This window comes from Lolium rigidum, chromosome 7, assembly GCF_022539505.1.
Source record: "Lolium rigidum isolate FL_2022 chromosome 7, APGP_CSIRO_Lrig_0.1, whole genome shotgun sequence".
Taxonomy (NCBI): Eukaryota; Viridiplantae; Streptophyta; class Magnoliopsida; order Poales; family Poaceae; genus Lolium; species Lolium rigidum.
In genome coordinates, this window is record NC_061514.1 from 60,804,423 (window position 1) to 60,830,300 (window position 25,878).

General features: G+C 46.5%; 2 protein-coding genes across 2 annotated transcripts; both read right to left on the bottom strand.

The window, feature by feature from the left end:
- Positions 1-9,532: 9,532 nt before the first annotated feature.
- LOC124669327 (putative ABC transporter C family member 15) lies at positions 9,533-17,176 on the bottom strand. Its single transcript, XM_047205962.1, has 11 exons — positions 17,057-17,176; positions 13,574-15,936; positions 13,326-13,412; positions 12,565-13,230; positions 12,316-12,480; positions 11,850-12,144; positions 11,533-11,747; positions 10,851-11,156; positions 10,361-10,424; positions 10,020-10,259; positions 9,533-9,922 (listed from the first exon to the last, which is right to left on the bottom strand). Exons 1-11 carry the CDS (start codon positions 17,157-17,159, stop codon positions 9,819-9,821), a joined length of 4,608 nt encoding a protein of 1,535 aa, XP_047061918.1. The 5' UTR covers positions 17,160-17,176; the 3' UTR covers positions 9,533-9,818.
- A 6,197-nt stretch (positions 17,177-23,373) lies between these two features.
- LOC124669328 (putative ABC transporter C family member 15) lies at positions 23,374-25,735 on the bottom strand. Its single transcript, XM_047205964.1, has 6 exons — positions 25,723-25,735; positions 25,420-25,634; positions 24,752-25,057; positions 24,250-24,313; positions 23,914-24,153; positions 23,374-23,817 (listed from the first exon to the last, which is right to left on the bottom strand). Exons 2-6 carry the CDS (start codon positions 25,543-25,545, stop codon positions 23,714-23,716), a joined length of 840 nt encoding a protein of 279 aa, XP_047061920.1. The 5' UTR covers positions 25,546-25,634; positions 25,723-25,735; the 3' UTR covers positions 23,374-23,713.
- Between the last annotated feature and the right edge of the window lie 143 nt (positions 25,736-25,878).

Sequence of the window (25,878 nt, forward strand, 5' to 3'; positions counted from 1 at the left end):
GAGCAATCACAGTGAAGGCCACAGTAGGAGTATGGCATATAACAAAGTAGTGCATAGAGCAAAGTTAGAAGAGCAAGCAGCGAGCTAGCAAACCATGGCAGCAGCAGTAGAAGCTACATCGAAGATAGGCAACACAGCAGAGTAGCACACGCAGTGGCGCAAGCAACATAGCACGAACAGAGCAGAGGCGAGCACAAAGCAGCAGCAAGATAGTCACGCGCAAGCATCTCAACATGGAGATGCAAGCCGGCAGCCTGAGCAAGACGAAGAAGATGAGTAAGACGAGAGAGAGAGGGAGGCGAACGCACCTCGGAGCGAGAGCACCACCGCGTGCCCATGGCGGCACAACGGCACGGCCGACCAGGGCAGCGCCAGGCCGCGGCCAGGCCAGGCGTCGCGGGGCACGAACGCTCCAGCACCACCACGGCGTGCCCACGGTAGCGCCATCGCGTCTGAAACCCCGGCGTGCGATGGAGCAACTCAGATCCGTGCGCCATGCGTGCAGATGTGTTGGAGGCGAGCGGTGTGGGCGACGCAGCCGCATCGACGCGGAGGATCTGGTGCGCCGTCGAGCGGCGGTCATTTTGCGACCAACCACGCCGCCGCAGCCGGCCGGAGATGGCCGGATCATCCGGCGACGACGACGGCGACGCGGGTCGCCGTAGCGACGGGAGAGGATTAGGGTTAGGTCAAGTGGCGCGAGGGGGAAGGAGAGTGAGCGACCGCTCGGCTCGGTTGGACCCGAGCCGGCTTAGCCCAACCCGCCGGGCCACCCCGACAGTGGGCTCAGGGGCAAATTTGGTATTTCACAAATACCAAATAAACCAGAAACTTGGAAATTTCATAGAAATTAATTATAACTCTAAAAAAAATAATTAAAAATATGAAAATAGATCAGCAACAAATTCTCTATTTAAATAAAATATCAAAGAGAATTTTTGAATACAAATAAGAATAAGTCTTCATTTGATGAATTAAATAATCATTTAAATCACACACATAATTTTCAATAATAAAAATAAGTCCATTAATGCCTTTGGACTTCAAAACACCTTGACAACATTTCAAGGTTATATTTATCCTAAATCCAGTATCCCTAAGATGTTCTTAGTATTTAACCTCTCATAAAATAACAACGACATCTAAGGGGGAATAAACCCTAAAACTGGAATCATGCATTATTGCTTCTTTAACCATTGCCCTTATCGGACAATGATGCTATTTTTCGGAACAAGAGGACAAGGGTCAGTCCATACCTTCCAACTACATAACTTTTGCAGTTGTTCGTGCAAGTTCATCACTTGCTCATGTCATTTGAGTACTTTTATCAAATTACTTGCAAAGTACTATGGTTATCACGATTGCATAAAAACCAAAACCACTACTTTCATAACTATGAATATGACTATGTGGTGGGCAATGGAACCATGGATTGTGTTGATATGGTGGAGGTTCCATTGCAAGGGTTAATATCCATCTAGGATTAAACAACAAATGTCGCCGATGATTCTTGTGCCGTAATACCCGTGTTAACCATAAGATCCGGAGTGGGACGGAGTAGTCAAAAGTGTTTCCACCTCTCGTTCATCAACGGATGCGCTTACCGTAGCGAGCTTGTGTCTTGCGGAGTAACTTGAGGGTGGGGAGCCCCTTCTAATTCCCCACGGTATAGCTGTTGCTTACCGTAGCGGTTGTCGCTTGCGGAACAACTTGAGGGTGGGGATCCCCTTCTAATTCCCCACGGTAATGTGGTCTATGATGGGTTGCAGCTACCGGCGAAGGAGTTTGGTTAACGAGTCCCAAACTGTTGTCGTGGTCGGGGTCCACCCTGAAATTACGGGAATAATGGGACCGACGAGGACCCGGTGGTCGGGGTATGCAACAAAGGGTGGGTGTTCGAGGTAGCGGAGGAACATGATTGGCTAGACCTTATACCGGGCCTCACACCATAGGAAGTGTGGACGGGGAATATGCTCCGGTTGGCACCAAGGTTAAGATCTCTTATGGGTAAAGCAACACACCTCTCGCAGAGTGTAAAGAACCGTGACTCGTCACTCCCCGTTCCGGATTGAGGAACTGCGAACGCGGCCGGAAAGGAGCTCCATGAAGTTCTAGTAAACCGGTGAAGGCTGACGGACATAGCTCTTTGAAATAAAAGCAATCTCTTGAAGAAATGTTTATCAAAACTTGCATTGGTATTAGACTTTCTAGTCTAATATCGTAGCTAGTGCATTAAACACCTCTTATCTATAATGAACTTGTTGAGTACGCTCGTACTCATACCACTCTTAAACCCCATGCTTAGATTGTCTGAATCGTCTGGAGGAGGACTACGACAACAATGAAGGAGCCGAGATCATCGGCTATGAAGAACCTGACCTCTCGGGAGGTGTTGAAGGCGTAGACTACATCATCGTCTACGGATCCGGGAGGCTTCCGGGAGGAGAACAAGCCTAGAGATATCCGAGGAGTAGTAGTAGCCGAGCAGACATAAACTCTTACCATGTAGTCGCTCGATTAAATAAATGTTTAGTTTACCGAGACTATGGTATTGTAAGCTAAGTTGGGTTCGCCTCGAACCCGGGAGTTATCCTCTCGGGACCCAAGAGGAGCTCCGAGACGACTTGTGTATGTTAGTTGTAATAATATGTGAATGAGTTATGGACCCTGCTATGTTCTGTTGTACTACTCTGAGGGATGTAATATTTGCGGAATGGTACTTCGCGAATGTTATATCAACGACTGGCATACTACAACATGCAGTGGTATGCAGGGTCACCAAAGATAGTGTCAGAACTTTGAAGCTATATTGTGTATGACAATATTAGTGACATATTTCAGACCGCGGAATTAAGGTTCCACCAGAGGACTGAACATATAAGAATAATGCCGACTCATTTGGAAAATGAGTGATGCGTTGAGACACAAATGAATTGCAAAATACATACGTTTGTGAGTGTGTCAGATCAGTTGACTAAAACCTCTCCCGTGAGCAATACATGATAAAGCACCGGAAGGCCAAGGTGTTATATCTTTACAAATGTAAACTAGATTATTGACTCTAGTGCAAGTGGGAGACTGTTGGAGATATGCCCAAGAGGCAATAATAAATGGTTATTATATATCTGTGTGTTTATGATAATGTTTACATACCATGCTATAATTGTATTAACCAAAACATTGATACATGTGTGTTATGTGAACAACAAGGAGTCCCTAGTAAGCCTCTTGTATAACTAGCTTGTTGATTAATAGATGATCATGGTTTCGTGATCATGAACATTGGATATTATTAATAACAAGGTTATGTCATTATATGAATGATGTAATGGACACACCCAATTAAGCGTAGCATAAGATCACGTCATTAAGTTATTTGCTATAAGCTTTCGATACATAGTTACCTAGTCCTTTCGACCATGAGATCATGTAAATCACTTATACCGGAAAGGTACTTTGATTACATCAAACGCCACCGCGTAAATGGGTGGTTATAAAGGTGGGATTAAGTATCCGGAAAGTATGAGTTGAGGCATATGGATCAACAAGTGAGATTTGTCCATCCCGATGACGGATAGATATACTCCGGGCCCTCTCGGTGGAATGTCGTCTAATGTCTTGCAAGCATATGAATAAGTTCATAAGAGACCACATACCACGGTACGAGTAAAGAGTACTTGTCGGAGACGAGGTTGAACAAGGTATAGAGTGATACCGATGATCAAACCTCGGACAAGTAAAATATCGCGTGACAAAGGGAATTGGTATCGTATGTGAATGGTTCGATCGATCACTAAAGTCATCGTTGAATATGTGGGAGCCATTATGGATCTCCAGATCCCGCTATTGGTTATTGGCCGGAGAGAAGTCTCAACCATGTCTACATAGTTCGCGAACCGTAGGGTGACACACTTAAGGTTTGATGTCGTTTAAGTAGATATGGAATATGGAATGGAGTTCGAAGTTTTGTTCGGAGTCTCGGATGGGATCCAAGACATCACGAGGAGTTCCGGAATGGTCCGGAGAATAAGATTCATATAAAGGAAGTCATATTCCAAGTTTGGAAATGATCTGGTGCATTTATGGCAGGTTCTAGAAGGTTCTAGAAAAGTCCGAAAGAAGGCACTATGGAAGGTGGAGTCCCAGAGGGACTCCACAAGCTTGGCCGGCCAAACCCTAAGGGAGGAGTCCCAGGTGGGCTCCACCTGAGGTGGCCGGCCACCCCACCTCAAGGAAAGGTGGGAGTCCCACCTTGGGTAGGACTCCCCCCTTGAGTAGGTTTCCCACCTTTGGGAAGTTTTGGTGTTGGGGTCTTATTCGAAGACTTGGACTACAACTCTTGGCGCTTCCACCTATATAATGAGGGACAAGGGGAGGGTGGCCGGCCACTCAAGCCTCCAACCTTGGCTGCCCCCTTCATGGCCGGCGCCCAAGGCACCCCTCTCCCCAAACCCTAGCACCCCTCCTCAACATACAACTCCCGCATACGCTTAGGCGAAGCCCTGCCGGAGTTCTCCATCGACACCGCCACCACGCTGTCGTGCTGCCGGGATTCCGAGGAGGATCTACTACTTCCGCTGCCCACTGGAACGGGGAGAAGGACGTCGTCATCAACACCGAACGTGTGACCGAGTACGGAGGTGCCGCCCGATTGTGGCACCGTCAAGATCTTCTACGCGCTTTTGAAAGCGGCAAGTGATCGTCTACCGCAGCGAACGAGAGCCTCCTCTTGTAGGCTTTGGAATTCTTCAAGGGTTAGTCTCGTTCATCCCCTCGTTGCTCCCATCTTCTAGATTGCATCTTGGCTTGGATTGCGTTCTCGCGGTAGGAAATTTTTTGTTTTCTATGCTACGAATCCCTACATTAAGTTGGCGGAAGGGCAGGTCAGGAGGCGTCACGGGGGACCCACACAACAGGGCCGCGCGGCCAGGGCCCAGGCCGCGCCGCCCTGGAGTGTCGTCGCCCCGTGGCCCCACTTTGTTTCCTCTTCGGACTTCTGGAAGCTTCGTGGAAAAATAGGACCCTGGGCGTTGATTTCGTCCAATTCCGAGAATATTTCCTTACTAGGATTTCTGAAACCAAAAACAGCAGAAACAACAACTGGCTCTTCGGCATCTCGTCAATAGGTTAGTGCCGGAAAATGCATAATAATGACATATAATGTGTATAAAACATGTGAGTATCATCAATAAAGTAGCATGGAACATAAGAAATTATAGATACGTTTGAGACGTATCACCATCTCCCTCCAAAATTGCATCATGAAAGCCATCACTAAAGTTCTTACCACTCGGCTTCAGGCTGCTATTCACTCCCTCGTTGACGCCGACCAGACTGGGTTCCTCTCCGGTAGACGTATCTCGGAGAACATCGTCTACGCGGCTGACCTTCTCCGTTGCTGCCATTCTAGAAAGGCGCCCACCCTCGTGTTCAAAATCGATTTCCGCAAAGCCTTTGACTCGGTTGATTGGGCCAGCCCCCTCAAGATTTTGCGGGCCAGGGGCTTCGACGAACGTTGGTGCCACTGGATGGAACAGATCCTGAACACGGGGCACACCGCCATCCTGCTAAATGGTGTGCCCGGCGACTGGATCCGTTGCCAGAATGGTCTTCGCCAAGGAGATCCTCTCTCCCCTTACCTCTTCATCATTGTGGCGGATGTGCTGCAACGCCTCATCCGTTCCGCGTGGGAGGCGGGGTCCTTGTCCCACCCACTCTCCCCCGATACCCCGTGTCCCGTTCTGCAATACGCCGATGATACCCTTATCCTGTGCCAAGCCTCTGTTGAGGCGGCGACCTGCCTTAAGCATGTCCTCGATGACTTCGCTCTGGCCACAGGGCTTGCGATCAATTTCCACAAGTCTTGCTTCATCCCCATGCACACCCAGGCGGCTGTAGCGGCTGATATGGCCTCCATCTTAGGGTGCCCAATCTCCTCCTTCCCTCAGACCTATCTGGGCCTTCCTCTCTCGCCTACCAAACTTCCGGCCTCGGCCTTCGCACCTTTGGTTCTTTCCTTCGACCGTAGGCTCTCTGGCTAGCGCGCGCATCTGTTATCTACTGGGGGTAGGCTTGTGTTGTGTAATGCTGTTCTGAGTAATCTTGCCACTTACTACATGTGCTCCTATTTGCTACCTCGTGGGGTTATTGAGAGTATTGATAAGAGGCGCCGTGCCTTTTTCTGGACTGGGAAGGATTCTTGTCCTGGTGCTCGTTGTCTAATCGCTTGGGATAAAGTTTTGTTGTCTACACAGGAGGGCGGCTTCGGCATCAATGATCTCCACCGGCAGAACAGGTGCTTGCTGCTAAACTTCATCCACGAACTCCACCAAACTAACCCTCTACCCTGGAAGACTTGGTTTTTTTCCCAGACAGGTGGCAACTTTGGTGACCCTTCCTCCTCTCCTTCATTCCTAGGGAGGATTGTCGAGGAGTGCCTTCAGCTCTACCGCACCATCACCAGGGTTGCGGTGGTGAGCGGCCGCACCACCTCCTTCTGGCTGGACAGGTGGCTCCCTGGGGAACCGCTCGCGACGCGCTTCCCCGCCCTCTTCTCCCACAGCACTCGACGCCATGCCTCCGTGGCACTTGTGGTCTCGCAGGGGCTGAGTCTCCAGGACCGCCTCACCAGAGTTGCCGAGGCCGAGCTACTCGTCATCCAGCGCCTCATCGACGACACTGCTCTCCAGGAGGGAGAGGACCGCCGCTTCATCGACTCACCCTCGACGCCGCGCTTCTCCTCCCGTGAAGCCTACCGCGCCCTCTCGCCGGCGCGGCCCTTTGACACGTCGGCCTGCTTGACCTGGTCCCTTCGGATCCCCACCAAGGTCAAGATTTTTGCGTACCTCCTCAACATCGACCGTCTGAGCACTCGGGCGAACCTCTTCCGCAAGGGGTGCGCCCCCTCTTCTGCGTGTGCTGCTTGAGGCACCCCCGAGACTGGGCGTCATCTCTTCTTCGACTGCCCTGGAGCTGCTGAGCTCTGGGCTAGACTGGATGTCCCAATCCCTATCACCGGCTTCTCCATTTGGGATCTCCCGGATCCCACTCAGCCGGCCCCCCCGTGCACGTGGCAGTTCGGGCTTGCGACCATACTTTGGTCCGTTTGGAAGTCCCGGAATGACCTCGTCTTCAACGGGGTGGCACACTCGCCCGCCTCGACCCTCCGGAGAGCCTGCGACGACTTATCTCTCTGGAGATGGAGGCTCCGCCCCGCCGACCATGAGCCGCTGGACCGGCTCTGATCCCACCTTCTTTTGAGAGTTGTTACATAGAATAATGTCTCTCTCCCCCCTGTTTCCCCCTCTGTGTACGTGGACTGGCTCCTTGTCCGCTTTCGAGTATGAATAACAACCGGTGGGGTTTCCCCCCCCCCCCGTCCACCTCGAAAAAAACACAGGATGGGTCAATGACCCAGGGGAGCATTCATTTCATAGCACGTGGCAGATACATTTTACAAAAAAGACCCTATTTCGTCTATTGCCTAAAAAACCTAAGATTTCAAGATAAGGCCTTCTTTTTTTTTTACATAAAGCACCCTAACGGGAGAAAGATAAAAGCAATCAAGGACAGGGGCACTGCCGCCACCGGATGCCGGCGAGCTCAAGGCATTTCCGCCGAGCTCCGAGAGCAGCTTTCTGGAAAACTCCCGACTGACGTCAAGATCCAGTCGTTGGCTACTTCCATAAGGCCGGGGACGAACCACTTGGCCTCGTGGAGGCTTCGAGCTCCAACGGCGAATCGAGAGAGCCTCCGACATGGAGGTTGATTTTGGGCCACCTTATTGGCCGGAGATCATGGCGACATCAGTGGTCACCATGTGTTGCGCTCGAGGAAGAGGATACGCTCCAGGACGCAACTTCTTCGATCCGCCAGCATCACCTAGGAACTCCTCTCCATCTCCACCTCCACGGTGGCTCGAAGGAGAGAAGATCGCCGCGATGCCATCTGCATCAAATAAGAAACATGTAAGCTTTATTGAAGAGGATGTAGGGGCACCGCCGCCACCCATCTCCGGCTCCGTCCATCGGAGCTCCATGAGTAGCAACACCACCACTAGCAGACCCTAGGAAGCAACTCAAACTTCCCCGCGACCGCATCCTCATCGGCATCTCGCCGACTCCACTTGGTAACAAACTAACCCTAGACCTAACAAGATGTACTTCGGCCGCTCTTTCCTCGCTCATCTCCGGCCGGCTATTTCGGTGGAGGAGGCCTTGGATCGGCCCGGTGAGCGGCGGAGTACTCTCAAGGTACTATAGCGGCTTGAGAGCAAGGAGGGAGAGATATGAGCGTGCGGACCTTGGATATTCGTTGATTGGATTGGAGTCACTTTGTTCCGGCCAGGCCGGACTTCGGGCCTAACAAATCTCGGGGAAGAAAACCTAGGCCTAGGCCTAGCCCAACCAATGGACCAAAAATAGGCCTATACCTACCCCATATAGTGAATAGTTCGGCGGGCCTCAAGCTGAGCCGAAGTGGCATTTCACTTATTTGCCAGTGCCTAGGCCCAACCCAATGGCACCTGCGAGGAGCGCGGTGCTCGTCGGTGCACCACCGCGACCAAAGCACGCCGGTGATACCTATCACCGGCCAGGTCGGTGCCGACCTGGTACCTCACGCCCCCATCGTTTCTATGGGCCAACCCATATAGCGCAGGTTTTTTTTCTCACCTAGTTTAGGTGTTTTCTGTTTGGTATTTTTTTTGTTTTTGAACACTTTTGGTTTTCTGTTTTTTCTTTCACGTTCGTTTTTCTAAAATTCAAAAAAAATTAAATATGAAAATTGTTCAATTTTTTGAAGTTGTACAAATTTTAAAAAGTTCAAAATTTTAAAAATATTCAAATTTGAAAATTGTTCATATTTGATGAATATGTTTTTTTATTTTTTACAATTTTTAAAAAACAATCAAATTTGAAAGTTTCATATTCGAAAAATGTTCAAATTTTGAAAAATGGTTTTTGTAAAACAAATATTTTGCTCAAATTTTAAAACCTTTCAAATTTAAAATATATTCATACTCAAAAAATTTCAAATGATAGAAAATTCAGGTTTGAAAAAAGTTCAGAATTTAAAAATATTCAAATTTTAAAACACAAAAAAAAGTAGAAAAAACGAAAATTTGAAATAGGCCAAAAAAACAAATTTGGGCCGGCCCAACACCTACCAAGGGGTGTGTGGCAAACGGTATCCACCGATCGGGTAGCTGTGCAGCACGCCAGCACCACCCAGCACGCCGGCGCACGCGCTCCACCTCAGGCGACCGCTCATACCCAGCAAGGTAGCGAGTGCCCCAACTAAATCAGCAGGCCGCCGCTGCTCTATGGCTTTGGGGCGAGGCTTAACTCAGATGAGCGTATGCTCTCCATGATCCTGCGCAGCCCCATTCGCAGGCTCGGTGCGCCAACCTGCTCGACCGAATGCCTGACTCGACACATTTCAAGTACACCCCTCTACGAACCTCATTCAGTAATTTATTTAACTGAAAATCAATTGTGCTTGCACTCCTTTACGACGAGGTGTTCCGAGATAATTTAAGATTTTACACGGAATAGCTGTATTACATGACTTGGATTTTTCTCATAGCAGAGAGCAGCTTGAATATCAACTACTGCATTACTTGGCTTAATAGTATATCTTCCGAGTCATCTGAAATCTAAGAGCTACTCCCACCCGTTGTAGATCTTATTGCCTCTGCCTGTGTGGGTTTCCTGCGTACTTGTCGTCTGAAGAGAAACCGTGTAAGGTGTGTGCTCTTTCTACTGATTTCTGCACTGCGCCTAGTTGGCTCCACCGTTGTTCAATTGTTTGTGATGCCGTTAAAAGCCCTTGGATCTCCGTGAGTACTCTTTTATGAGCCTGGAGAATTCGGAATTTTTGTCCTCCAGCAATCTCGACGGTGTGTCGTATTCTATAATTCTTCCTGCTCGTCACAAAGTAGTACATGTTTTTAGCGATGTGGCAGCTAGGCCCAATAGATTGTAGAGAAATGGTCTGTGCTAGTTGATGATGTGGCTTACCTTCGCTGAAGACAAGAATCAGATCACTGTCGATAACAGTGTGAATTCTGTGTGCTACTGTCAGCACCGTGCAGTCCCCAAACTCCTCCCGGAGCGTTTGCTGGATAATTGCATCGGTAGGTGAGTCAACTGAAGCAGTTGCCTCATCGAGGACAAGGACATTGCTCCGTTTTAGTAGAACCCTTCCCAGGCAAAACAACTGCCTTTGTCCGACGCTCCAGTTTTCCCCATTTTCAACAACTGCAAGAGAAATCTCATTTGATCATCTCAATGGAGAAATCCATACTGTCTTAGCCAACGTAGCATATGATTTCTCTTGTACACATGAACAATGCTATTACCTGTTGAGTCCAGCTTCTTCTGGCTTTGACGAACTATGTCACCAAGCTGGCATTTATCCAATGTCTGGCCAAAAGAAATGTGTACTGCTGAATAAATAGAGGAAGTACAGCGATTGGTTCTTTTAATCATATGTCTTTTTTTTGGTAGGCCCTCCTTTTCTTTTTATTCATTGTATGGATATATGTTTGAATAATGGATTTGATCAAATTGCAATCTATATGATACATTACATCAGCTTCTGTTCGCTTATTTCAACTGTAAAAGAGTCCAACCACCTGTGTTTCCTAGATTACTATCTGAGCATTTTGACCTTTCAGAGATTTGCATAGTCACGAGATCTCATTTTATCAGCATATGCATATTTCCGATGAAAAATGCAACATGGGCTATTGACAAGAACGAGCAATGACGAGGTGTTAGGATTTCTTTTGCAGAACATATACAGTTTACCTCCATCACCATTAGGACATGTATTATTGACTTATTTACCTCCCATATATGTTGATCAGAATACTCATTCAGTGGATCAAGATTTCCTCTCACTGTGCCCTCAAACATGGTTGGATCTTGTGGGATGATGCTAAGTCTGCCTCGTAAATCATGCAATCCAATTTTGCTGATATCAACATTGTCAATTTCAATTGTTCCTACTCTTGATTCAACAATCCGAAAAAGAGCTTGAATCAAAGTTGACTTTCCACTGCCAGTACGTCCAACAATTCCCACTTTTTTCCGTCCGGGAATTGTGCATGATATATTTCTTAGAACAGATGGGAGATGCTCTGCATATCGAACCTGTAAAACCCAATAGCCACATTAGATGGCTTCTTTTGAGCATGCGCACTTTCTGTCAAAACGCAAAAATTGAAGAGATTATATTTTACTAAAGAGTGAGAGCTTCCCCTTTTTTTGATAGAACATATACTAGCTACTATCTAGTAATATAAACTATTATAGCTTTACTGTTATGAGTTTTGCTCCGGAACGTATTTGTGCAAGCTGGTTTACTCTGCTTTAAGCACATGTTTATTCGGTTTGAACCTTACTCAGTAGGTTATATTTTTATACTTACACACCTCTTCGATAGAATTTTTGTTATGCTGTACACTGTTCATGTGCGTACATGTACTTATGGTCTTTGATCATAAAATCGCAGTAACATTATTCATACCTCCAAGTTTCTTATATTTATTGTGCCATCCTTTGGCCAGCTGTTTGGGGGGCGGTGATCATGAACTATTAGAGGAGCCTCACTAGGGATGGTTGAGTACTGCATTATTCTTTCTACCGAAATCATCATATTCTCTGCCTCGCATGTGTTCCAGGTTATACTTGACAAGTGTCCATTGAGGTTCAGGGCATAAGTCACTGCAAGTCCAGCAATGCCTGTACATATAATTATGTCAGTTTGGCAGCCACCAAAACTTAGTGATGAGAATATAAAACTGCCAAAAAATCAGCGATAACTTGTGTGCATACAAAACTTACTTGGATTTATAAAACCTTCGGGAAGACTTACTAGCAGAGTCAAAGAAAAGGCAAAGACAAAGTTAGATAGCATGTTTAGCCTGAAGCAAAGCCATTCTATTGCTGAGGTACTATGGAACCATGGTCGTGACTGGTTGTTAATAAGACTGATGTTTGCTTTGCTGAAACGGTCTTTTTGTCCGTATGCTCTAATACTTGCTGCACCTGTAAGTGATTCCGCGAAATGGTGGAGTATTGGAGCCCGCTGAATTTGTGATAAACGAGCCAGTTCTCTTGCTGTTGGTATGTAGTATCGCTGCATAGCACAAGGAAAACATTGGACCTCAGTGCTTTCTGAAAAGAACATCATCATCAAGAATGAAATTTGCACTTACTGCTAATTTATTTTGCAGAATTAATTTGGTGCATACATTTTACCAGAATAAGTTAATTCTAGTGCAAAAGAATCATTGTGAAGAGCTCTTACTTGAAATATATAACAGATTGCTGTCACTGGGATAAAGATGGCAAAAACTGGCCATGCGACCTGGGACATAACGCCAACGGTCCCCAGAAGTTGTATAACGGAAAATGCGCACCAACCAAGCTTGTTTGCCATTTGCAGATCTAAAACAGTTTGGTCATTTGAGACCTGTTACAAAGTACAGTACACAATTATTTATTTCAAGGTGTGCGTGTACAAGAAAGTATAGATGTGAGCAGTAACTGAACCAACCCTGTTTAGGATCCTGCCAGTAGGTGTAGAATCAAAGAAGGACATGGGAGCACGGAGGATGCAGTGGAGCATATTCTTGAAGAACTTCTCTGCTGTTAGTAGACCAACAAGTGAAACAAGCATAGTCCGACCAAGTATACATAATGCACTTCCTATAGATAGTAATATGTATACGAAGAAAAGAAGGCCTAATCCAAGCCTTGGGGTGCTTGTTGATGTTGGAGGACACGCCCATGCCATCCAATAGTTGCTTGCTACCTGGAATATTTGGAAGAATGACTGTGCAACAACTATTACCGGTGCTAATGCACCACCGTGAACGGCCGTCAGGTATGCCCAGTAGACCTTCTTGCCAACTCCTCCCATTTCCCGCTCTTCTTCTTGTGTTAGTCTTCCCTTTTCATTGATACCATGTGAGACATCGTGTGCAGACTCTTGCTTAATTATGCCATGAAGTTGATCATCAGTGTCATTTTCTTTGTCAAACTCATTATCACTATCTGCTAAGTTTTTACTGTCTGTTGACAGAACTCTACTGGAAATTTCGGCATTTGTGACAGATTCAATTGCCTGGCTATGGGCTCCTACTATGGCTTCAAACCCTATGTTACGTTGAAGGAGTTCATCAAATCTTCCATTCTGCACAATCTTCCCATCCTGCATCACCTATTATTTTGTACCCCCTGGGTTATTTTACATATTCTTAGCAATACTAACATACATGTAGTACTTGCCAACAGAAAGGTATTCTTGATACTTACTAGTATAAGGTCTGCCACTGGAAGAAATTCGACTTGATGGGTCACATATAATATTGTTTTGTCTTTAAGCATCCCCATTAGGCAATCCTGCAGAACAATATAGCAGTTCATTTTATACTTGCATTTATGCAGACTTGGGTCTCTAAACCATACAGTATGCGACTAAGTTTTGAAAGATAGTTATGAAGTTAACGGTATACAAACATTGATAATAAATCTATTGTTTTATGCATATGCGACAAACAAACCTTGAAAAGTTGGCCTCCAGTGTGAGCATCTACAGCGCTGAAAGGATCATCAAAGAGGTAGATATCTGCATCCTCGTACACCGACCTTGCAATCTGAATCCGCTGTTTCTGTCCACCACTCATGTTAATTCCTCTTTCTCCAATCTCTGTTAGATCCCCATTTGCAAATAGCTCAAGATCTCTAGTCAATGCACAAGCTTGTATTATCTTTTGATACTTTTCCTTGTCATATGGGTTTCCAAACAGAATGTTGTCTCTGATATTCCCAGACAGGATCCAGGCTGTCTGAGGAACATATGCTTTTCTCCCACTGACCCTCACAGCCCCAGCTAGCTTAGGCATCTCCCCAAGTATGCATGATAATAGACTGGATTTCCCAGAGCCGACCATTCCACAGATTGCTACTTTCATCCCTCTCTTTACCTTTAAATTTACATCTGTTATAGTTGGAGTTGTGTTCTCAAATTCCCAGCTGAATGCTCCATGATCAATCTCCACATCGTAGTTCGTGTCACTCCTTGGTACTTCTGTAATTGTGTCACATTTCAGTTCTTCTTCCAGGAGGTATTGTGCTACTCGATCAACTGAAACTTTTCCCTGAGCAAACACCGAAAGTAAATCGGGAATTGTGAATATTGGATCTTGTAACATCCGGAACGTTGCAAGAGCAGACAAAACAGTGCCAGCTGTTAGAGGAATCCCCATCAATATACATGTACCGAATGTTATGGAGGACATGAATGCAGGGGACCCCCAAATTATGAATGTTGTTAAAGCCGCCAACCTTACAGATTTCCACAACCAATTGTGCTCTTCCCTTCGTAATGCTTCTATCTTTTGAAGGTACTCTGTATCCCATGCTTGAAGTTTCAGTATTTTCATGCTTCTAAGTACTTCCATTGTTGCCTTCATTCTGTTGTCTTTAGCAGTCATGATCTTTGATTGTAACCTTTTCTGCAGTCTGGTTAGAGGAATATTGCAAGCCAGTATTGCCAGTGTTGCTGCTAAACCAGCCCATGCTCCAGCCCCTAGGTTTTGATGGAGAACATAGACTGCTAAGGTAAGCTGTATGGGCAACATCCAGATGTAGTTTATGTACCATATAACATCAGTTATCCTTTGTATATCTACACTCATGTAGTTTATGATCTCTCCACTGGTATGCTTCTGCCGTGCACTACATGATAATCGGAGCCCTTTTTGATAGATGTGGGATATCAAAGCAGCTCGTAGCCGCATCCCGAGCCGTCGAGCTCCAAAAATCCACTGCCTCTGAGCTACTGTCTCCACAACTTTAGCACTTAAAAATGCAACAGCAAGAAGATAACATTTTTCCAATCCATACGTCCTCTTTCCCCCAAGGAATTTCACAAGGTCATTAATCAATAATGGTCCAACATAGGATGCACATGCACATAAAATTGCGAATATTGCATTGACTGTTGCTTTTCTTCTAATAAATAGGAACATTGCTCTATAGATAGATAAAGTGCTTATACCATGTCTGCATTCAACATCTACTACTGTCCTCTTAAATGAATCAGAGAGTAAATCGGCATTGTCCATTCCATCAAGATCCGGTACATCAGTGTTATCTAGAGGTTTCTTGTATCCGGTAGAAAAGAGAGGGCTCATCCAGGAGAATGTGACAAGGTCCAGAACACTTGCTCTGCTATACAGGGATGTCCTTTCAGTTTCTGTTCGCTGTCCTGCAGATGGACTCAGTAGTGGCTCTGTTATGCTGATGTTTATTAAGGTGATTCCTGTTTTTCCTCTGGCTGAAATGGCAAACAGATAAGTGCCGACCACAAGTGTGAACAGGTCAATCAACTCTGCATACCCTATATATTCATGATCTGATAAACTGAGCCTGAGATCAAATATCACACTGATTATTGATTGCAGAAAGTTAAATATCCACCATGCCCGAATTGTGAGTGGATGCTTCGCAGATTTTGTCTTCTGTAGACCGAATACTGCTAGTGACAATATTATCCAGGATAGCATCTGTAAACCTTCACTCAAGACAAAAGGTGGGTGCTTGCAACCACTTATTCTTCCTTGTAACGGCAAAAACAATATCCTCATGACATGACTGACTAATATAAGCAGGCAACAAAGTTTGCTTGCTTCGTATGAGACACCTAACTTTATGTCTGCATTCCTTTGTTCCAGATTAGAAAACTTATTTCCTTCGGGAGTTGCGGTCTTCAATCTCTCCATGCACCATCTGATTCTCTTGAATAGAAACTGAGCCACGATACTTGTGATAAATACCAGTTGTATCAATACAAAAGTGCTCGTCCAGAAGCAAGGTGAATATACTTCTGGCCATTTTCGCAGGTATTGTGATATAATGGAACCTGCAAAGTTGCACATCAATTTTGTGTGTCAAAATCAGTAACAGAATAGGCTGTTTATCCAATTTTCATTTCTGTAATGAATATATGGCCGGAACTAAATGTTGAATGCTCAAGAAAACAACAAACAACATGCTTTTATGGAAACTGAGAAATGGAACCTGGATAAGTTATTGGCTGACATTAAGAAAAAAAATGTATTGATTTTTTTTCTCGATGCTAGTTCTGCCAGCAACAGTGCAACCCCACAAGTATTACATGTATTGACAGGAACATTCCGTTATGACATGATGAATGTTTTCTTAAGAGACTGACAATGACAGGTGAAAATGTCAAGAAATATATATCCTTGGTTTCTTTTGGAGAGTTGCATAGGATTGTTTCCTAGTCCGAGTGACAGTATTTATTTATTGTTTTGCACAAAGGGTACTAGGACGCAGACAGAAAGCTGATAACTGCCCATGATCTGACTGTTGTCATCCCAGTTTGCTAAACAAAAAAAATCTTTCAAGAACATGCTTGAAACTGTAAGTAAATTTGTGCAGCCATTTTTTCACTGGAAATTACATGAGACAGTCTAGAAAAAATATCCTTGGAGTTACATAAGAGTGTTTCCTACTCAGAGTGATAGTATTTTCTGGCAGCAAGGTTACTAGGATGAAGATGGAAATCTCCCATGACCTGACTGGTCATCCCAGTTTGCTAAAGGATTTAAAAAAAAACATGGTTGAAACCGTAAGTAAACTTATGCAGTTATTTTTTTTCACCGGATATTAAATCTGAACCCTTTGGGTATCATCTCACTTGGCTATATAGATGAACATATATTCAACCACCCAGTGCTACTCTAAATCATGGGCCACGTCCCTGGCCCGGGCTACAAATGCTGCCGGTTTCATGCACATTCTTCTGCAGCCCTGCTCCAAGTCCATGTCGAAAGACAAAAAACCAAACCCTTACTGATAGGACTCAGGATTTCTAACAAAACCCATTTGTTTGCTGTTTGCAGGACCAGAAAAGCAATACCAAAAGAGTGGTGGGCGAAGGAAATCTTGCGGAACCAGAGGAGACGAAGAATCAGGCGTATGCATGAACCTGCCTGGGGCCAGTTGAGCCTCCTTACCTGTCGAATCGTCGAGCAAGCCCGCCGCGTGGAGGAACATGGCCTGCACCCTGTCCTGAATCCTTGTGAGAGCAGGCAAGTGCAGGCTCCACCCTCCTTCCATGGCGCAGTGAGGCCAATGCGAGCGCGATACAGAGGTCAGAGGGAGGGAAGGTAGAAGTAGCGATGGTGATATATCGGAGGTGGAGACACCCGGGACCCTGATGGCTACAGTTTTCATAGAACTGCCATTAGTGGCCGGGTTCCACTATTAATTAGTGGCCAGACAGCATCGATTCAAAGTGAATTTTGCATTTTTGCTTGTTTGTAGATGCTATTCCTCCTACTGATCCGAGTTTTTTTTTTGTTTGTCATTTTTACATTAAAATTGCAACCTACCCTACGATGCAAGGTGGTCCAGCTGACTTGATTAAAACTTAACATGACGTATTTCCGGCCGGCCGTGTTTCGTCAAGAGTGTTGTGTCATTATGTGTACTGTATTGGTGAAGATGGATTTATCATTTTCGCCATCAGTTTCTGTTTCGATGGAGCTACACATCAGCGCAATCGGTGTCACACGACTTCTCTTATCAAACGGAGTCAGTACAGTATACCTTTGTTCTCCTAACTATAAGATGTTCTGCGAGCTTACATTGAACTCACAAAACGTAAGGATATACTGGTATTTTCTGGCGTTTTCCGTACACTGCTTGATTGTGTTTTTGCTAGGTACAAGTACAATTTTGTGGCACATTGAACGGAGTCAGTGCAGAGCTCTAGCTAGAGCGCAACCAAATTTTAGCACAGAAAAAGCTAGCCCTCGAATTTACTAATGAGCACACAAAAATACTATCAAAACCAAATCCAAGCACATGCTGCACACCGATTACCCTAACGCGATTGAGCAGGTAGGCAAACGACGAGGTCTTCTTGGTCGTGATTAAAAACAAAGCGAGTGCCCTTTTTACTTACACCAATGCCGGGCGAGTCAGCAGATAAAGTGAACGTGATATAAGCGCATTGTTAGATGGCGACAGCGAATCAAACCACACTACAAAGCTGCGGCTACCGGCTAAGCTTTACACCTGGAAATTAGCCAAGATGCAAATGAAAAACAAAAAAGAGCTTATCATTAACTTTACTACTCTCTCCGATCCAAAATAATTAACTCCACTTTATATCGATACGAATGTATGTATTCTAGAAACTTAACTAGGTACATATGAATCTAGATAAAATAGGAGTCAAATGCATGAATAGTCCACGGACTTGTCATCGCAACTCAGATTTGTCATCGTACACCTCAAATACCATCTTACGGTCATTAAAAACGTTGTCTGTGTTTTCTACGATCACTGGTTCCAGGAGATGCCATGTATTTGCCCACGTGGCAATGCGGGACCCACTTGTTAGGACACATGTAAGGTTCCAGTTGTGTGTTTTTTTGCAAACAAATCTGCCAAGCACGGGGTTAAATGCTAAATTGTCGTTGACTTCTCGTTCCTCCCTAAGGCTGGTGCCAATGCATAGCCTCACTCTCACCCTCCACGTCAGCTTTTTTCCTCACTCTCACCCCACTCTCACCCCACTCTCACCCCACGGTTTCAGTGCACGGGCTATAGTGCCAGCTCTCACTTCTCTCTCCTCCACATCAGCTTTTCTCTCTCCTCGACATCAGCATTTCTTTTTCAGATTACAACATTAAAAATAATGCAAGGAAATTATTTTATTGAACTAAAATTGTTACCGATTACATCATAAAAAAATTACATAAAAATTTGAAAAAACTACATAATCTAGGCATTAGCCCACACATGCTCAATCAAATCATGCTGGAGCTGTGTATACATCGGTGAGTCCCTCATTTCGTTGTCCATCTGGATCCTGGCTGCTAGGCTTGGTGGTGCATGGTTGTGTATTGCAGGGCCAACATTGGACTCAACTGTCTCATAGTTGTTCTCCAAATTTGTACCACGCTCATCATCGATGATCATGTTGTGCAGAATGACACATGCACGCATGATCAACCCAAGAGTACGCTTCGAGTAGGAGCGTTCCGGAACTGCTAGAATGTTGAACCTAGCCTTGACACTCCAAAGGCACACTCGACATCTTTGCGCCAAGCTGATTGAGCAGCGGTGAACACTCAGCCGCTTTTCACTTTGTGGAAGAGTAACACCTTTCATGAACACCGGCCGGGAGGGGTAGATGCCGTCGGCAAGGTAGTAACCATAGTTGTACTCGTGTCCATTCACCGTGAAGTTCACTACGGGTGCTTCTCCCCTAAGCACATCGGTGAACAACGGCGGCCAGTTGAGTACATTGATGTCGTTGTTGGACCGGCCACTCCAAAAAGGCATGCCGGATCCAACGGTCATACGACGCAGCGGCTTCTAAGATTATGCTAGGGTGCTTGATGTTTCCCCTTGTGAATTGACCGAGCATGAGCCACTTGGGCGGTTCCTCCGTCGCCAATGCATGCAATCGATGCTCCCTAACATGCCCGGAAAGCCACGCTCCTCGGCTTTCGCTAACGGACGCTGAGTATCCTCGACAGTTGGTCGACGGCAAAACGTCTCCCCGTAACAGTCAATGATGCCTTCACAGAATCTATCTAGACAATCTGATGAAGTTTGTCTAGCTAACTTAAGCCACTCATCTATTGTATCTGCAGCAGCACCATAAGCTAACAGACGCAAAGCCGCAATACACTTTTGCAGGGGAGAAAAACCATCACGGTTGAGAGCATCAACTCTTTGGGTGAAATACGGAGAGTATTCACCCAATCTATCCACAATGCGCAGAAAGAGGGATCGTCTCATCCGGTACCTTCGCCGAAAGTAGCTCGGAGGATAATTGCAGTCGTCGGCGAAGTAGTCCTCGAAGAGCCGATCGTGGGAACCCAGACGATCACGCCTGATGAACTCTCGGCGGCGTCGCGGCCGTCTTGGCTCCGGCTCCTCGTTGAGCATCTCCTCCTCATACTCCGCCTGAATGCAGCGATCATATGACCCTCCATTCCGTCGCTCGAACTGCTGCTAGACGAAGACATGGCGTTGAGAGGAATGGAAATGGAGAGTGGAGGAGATGAAGTGAGGTGTGGAATGAGTGAAACCATATGGGGGTATTTATAGGGGGTTTTGAACCAGCAACGCCTACCCCAACGGCTAGGCGAGGTGGACCAATCAGATCGCGCCACCTCAGCTCCTCCCTCTCGCCCCGCCTCTCGCCCGTGCTGCCGCGCGCCCGCCCGCCTATCGCCTCCCTCTCGCCCCCGGCGCGGGCGGTGGCCGGGCGGCGCGGGCGATAGCGCCCGGCGCCAGCGCCACCGCCCCGCGCTGCCCTCTCGCCCCTCTCCCGCCTGCCTCTCGCCCCGCCTCGGGCGGTAGCGCCTCCACTACCGCCCCCATTGGCACCAGCCTAATGCAAAATCACCTCACTCTCTGCCCCGCCGCCGCCACCCACGGCCCTCCCCTCTGTCGTGGAGTCTCGGACGCCTCCGACGCGTGCAACCTCTCCTCCCTCCGCCTGACCCCGGCCCGCCACCGCCGCGGCGATCTCGCCTCGCCAGGAGCAGCTTCGCGCGATTTGGAGGTCAGGAGCACCACGGGCGGAAGCAGCGTCGCACGATTTGGAGGTCAGGAGCACCACTGGGATTGGCAGACCGGCGGCGGGGTCACGTGCTGGAGGCGGCTCGGCCCTGCCTTGGCTGGACGCATCCTAGAGGTTCGCGGGCTCGGCGTTGAGGCAGCTGCCACACAACTCGGTGGACGGCGCCACGCCGCGGCACCTAGCGGCGGCAGGCGACCGGCGCGTCGCTCGCGGCTGCGGAAGCAGAGCTGCTGCGCTCGCAGCACTGCATGCAGGGGGAGCCTGAGCGCCAGTCGGCCATGTACTCATGGTGCATGTCCGTCAGTACCACGCACGGACCATGACGAGCCAGGGGCACGCAAGGTGCTGGGGCGCGGCTCCGGTGTGTTGTCACCGCAAGCTAGCTGCTCGTGAAGCTGCTCTACATCCTCCCCGTGCCGAGCTCGAGCTCTCCGACGACGTTGCCGACCTCGTCATGTTCGCGTCGCGCCAGTACAGACGCTGCGCACCCGAGGCCGTGAAGGAGCAGGAGCTCAAGCCAGCGTGCTAGCGCAGTGGCGCCGAATTAGCACACCGACGCGTGCCCCTTCTTCCCCACGACGACATCGCCAAACGCTGTTGCAGCAGAAGGGGGTCGTGAACGTTGTTGAGCAGGAGCTCATCATCTCCGAGGGCTGCAGCGAGTGGTCGTCCGGTGTCGTCGTCCTAGTCAGTGCAGGTGGCCGCCGGAATGCGCTATGGGGAATGTGGCGGCGGGGCAGGAGTTGGGGTCGGGCGGCGTGGATCTAGTCGGCGGCGGAGCAGGAGTTGGGGCCGGGCGGCGTGGATCCAGTCGGCGGTGGTGGTAGGTGAATCTGGGTAAAATCCCCCGACCCAGATAAGCAAAATGGAAAAGTTATTGGAAAAATAATCAGATGAGTGGTGGATGACAGGTGGGGACCGATCTTACAGATTTAGTGGGGGTGTTTTCTGCAAAAATCACAGCCTGAGACTAGTCAACACATTGCCACGTCGTCAAATACATTGTTGTACCAGCGGGCAGTGACCGTAGATGAACACTGATGGGTATTTGATGACCATGAATAGGTATTCTCAATGTACAATGAGCAAAGTGAGCCAGGTCAACAAGTCCATGGACCAACCATGCATTTTACTCATAAAATAGAGTCAATTAAGGGTGTGTTCGATTCGACCAGTAAGAATTCCATTCCATTCCGACGTTATTGGACGGTTCGAGGAACACACCGGTTTTGTTTTCAGTTCAGCTTTGAAATCGTACAGCGAAACGGAACAGCCTAAACATGTTTTTTTTTGTCTAAATCAAAATCAATACATGGCAAAAAGAACCCTTCCCTGCCCGACCTCCATCCCGCCGGCGACGACCCTCCATCCCCGACTACGACGTCCTTGGCTCTGCCCTGCCGTGCCAAAATCAGAGGCAAAATCGGAGGAGCACGGCCTGGCCGTGGCCACGCGTGCTAGCCGCCGGCCAGCCGCTGCGCGTGCCTAGACGCCGCCGAGCGTGCCTAGTCGCCACCGCCGGGTCCTTGTGCTGCTGCCCCGCCTGGGAGAGAGATGGAACATGAGCGAGATTAGCGAGAACGTCAAACTTTTTATTTTTTTGGATGTGTGAAGCGATGCTTAGCGAGCTGTTCCCCAGATTCCACCGATTTGGCCGAACGAGTTCATTTCGCATTTTGGATGTATATTCCATTCCTAGAAACTACTTGGTTCCGTTCTTTTTGCCCAACCAAACACAGGAGCGGGTGTTAGGTGCGGAATCGTCCCGTTCAATTCCTCATAATTCAAAAACCGAACACACCCTAATATGGATTGGAGGGAGTACCATTTTAGGTATGTTCGGTTTCATGGGGTTAGAATGGGTTTGAGGCATATTGAGGGTGATCGAATCCCATCCAAGTTAAAAATTTATGTGATCCTCTTCAACTACTCCAATCCACTTGGAAAGTGAATTAACCGAACAAGCTCTTAGGGTAATGTGCTTGGAGAAGAAATGGAACTAAGTATGATAAAATTGTGTCATTACGGTAGAAATTCATAAACAACTGCTCGCATGAAGGAATTGATTAAATGCTACTCATCCAAACCTTCTATTTTTCTTTCTCTCCCTCTGTCTCTCTCGAACTATCTCCGGGGTGAACCGGAGCTTCTCCTGTCGGCAATGCCGTGCAGCGAGGGCAAAGGGATGTCGCTGGCTTTAGATCTAGGTTTAGTTTTTGTTTAGTTTAATCAACTCAGTCTAGAGTAATTTCTAGTTTTTATATATGTAGAGTATTTGTAGTTAAAGAAAATATATGGAAAACGAGGATGCCTTTTTTTCATTGGAACGGAGGGCGCAGTATTCTCGTGGCCCGATCCGACTCGAAGAATGAAGAGTTGAAGACAGTCATTCTTACCGCGGTGATCTATTTTGTGCTTAACAGCGAGCCTAGAAAAGAAAGGTTGTTTATGACCGTCGACCGAACGACGGCCGGCGGCCCGCCGCCACCGCTCCCAAACCCAGCAAGGTAGCGAGTGACCAAACTAACTAAATCATCAGGCGTCGCTGCTGCTTTATGGCTTTGGGGCGAGGCTTTGCTCAGATCAGTGTATGCTCTCCCGGATCCTGTACAACTCGTAGGCTCGGCGTGCCACCTGCTCGACGGAATGCCTGACTCGACACACCGCAGGTAAGCACCCCACTACGAACCCCATCCAGGAACTTGTTTAACTGAAATTCAGCAATTGCGCGCGGACTCCTCTCTTATGAGTTATGATGACATGTTCCGAGGAAATTTTAGAGTTTACACGGGATAGCTGCATTCTCTGACTTATTTTTTCTTACACCAGAGAGCAGCTTCCATATCAACTACTGCACTAGTACATTACATGGCTTAATATATATTCCGAGTCATCTGAAATCTAAGAGCTAGCCCCGCCTGTTGTAGATCCTATCACCTCTACCTTTGTGGGGTTCATGCGTACTAGTCATCTGGAGAGAAACTGTGTAGTGTGTGCGGTCTTTCTACTGGGTTCTGCTGTGCGCCTAGTTGGCTCCGCCGTTGTTCAATTGTTTGTGGTGCTGTTAAAAGCCCTTGGATCTCCGTGAGTACTCCTTTATGAGCCTGGAGAATTCAGACTTTTCGTCCTCCAGTAATCTCGACGGCGTGTCGTATTCTATAATTCTTCCTGCTCGTCACAAAGTAGTACATGTTTTAGCGATGTGGCAGCTAAGTCCAATAAAATATAGAGAAAATGTCTATGCTAGTCGATGAAGTAGCTTACCTTCGCTGAAGACAAGAATCAGATCACTGTCGATAACCGTGTGAATTCTATGTGCCACTGTCAGCACCGTGCAGTCCCCAAACTCCTCGCGGAGTGTTTGCTGGATAATTGCATCCGTTGATGAGTCAACTGAAGCAGTTGCCTCATCGAGGACAAGAACATTGCTTCGCTTTAGTAGAACCCTTCCCAGGCAAAACAACTGCCTTTGTCCAACGCTCCAGTTTTCCCCATTTTCGACAACTGCAAGAGAAAATCTCATTTGATCATCGCAATGGAGATACCCATACTCTCTTAGCCGCGCTAGTATGCTGTTGTACACAACAACAGTGCTATTACCTGTTGAGTCCAGCTTCTTTGGGCTTTGACGAACTATGTCACCAAGCTGGCATTTATCCAATGTCTGGCCAAAAGAAATGTATACTACTGGTCAAGTAGAGGAAGTATACCGTTCAGATGTTTTAATGATTACCCTTTTTTGGGTAGTTCCTCCTTATATTTTTATTCATTATATAGATATGTTTGAAGAATGGAATTGATCAAGTTGCAATCTATATGAAATATCACATCAGCTTCTGTTTGCTAATTGTAGTTATAAAAGAGACCAACCACATATGTTTCCTAGGTTATATATATCAGCAGTTTTGACCTTTCATAGATTGGCATAATCATGAGATCACATTTTTCAGCAAAACTGTTATCCATATTTACATTGTAACATGGACACTATTGGTAATAATGAGCAATAATACGAGGTGTTATCTCTTTTGGACAGGTTATACTGTACGTAGTATAATTTACCTCCCTAATCATTAGGAAAAATATAATTTGACTTATTTACCTCCCATATGTGTTGATCAGAATATTCATTCAGCGGATCAAGATTTCCTCTCACTGTGCCCTCAAACATGGTTGGGTCTTGTGGGATGATGCTAAGTATGCCTCGTAAATCATGCAACCCAATTTTGCTGAGATCAACATTGTCAATTTCAATTGTTCCTACTCTTGGTTCGACAATCCGGAAAAGCGCTTGAATCAAAGTTGACTTTCCACTGCCAGTACGTCCAACAATTCCTACCTTTTTCCTTCCTGGAATTGTACATGATATATTTCTCAAAACAGATGGAAGATGCTCTGCATATCGAACCTGTAAAATAAAATAGCCACATTAAATGGCTTATTTTGAGCATGCCATGTTCTGAGAAATGCAAAAAAGAAGAGATATATTTTAATTAAAAAGCGAGAGCTTCCCATTTTGTTCTGATAGAACATATACAAACTGTTATAGCTTTAATGATATGAGTTTTTCTCCAGAACGTATTTGTGCAAGCTGGTTTACTTTGCTTTAGAACATATGTTAATTCGGGTTGGAACTTACTCAGTAAGTTATATTTTTATACTTGCAAGGCCTGGGGTGATAGAATTTGTGTTATGTTGTACACTGTTCATACATGTACTTGTGGAGAGTCTCTGGTCATAAGTTATAAATCACAGTGACATTATGCATACCTCCAAGTTTCTTATATTTATAGTGCCATCCTTTGGCCAACTGTTTGGGGGCCGGTGATCATCAACTATTAGAGGAGCCTCACTAGGAATCCTTGAGTACTGCATTATTCTTTCAACCGAAATCATTTTATTCTCTGTATTGCAAATGTTCCAGGTTATAGCTGACAACTGTCCATTGAGGTTCAGGGCATATGTCACTGCAAGTCCAGCAATGCCTGTACATACAACTATGTCAGTTTGGCGGCCACCAGAAATGAGTGATAACAAAAAATCAATGATAACTTTTGTGCATACAACACTTACTTGGATTTATAAAACCTTCCGGAAGACTCACTAGCAGAGTCAAAGAAAAGGCAAAAACAAAGTTAGATAGCATGTTTAGCCTGAAGCAAAGCCACTCTACTGCTGAGATGTTATGGAACCACGGTCGTGAGTGGTTGTTCACAAGGCTGATGTTTG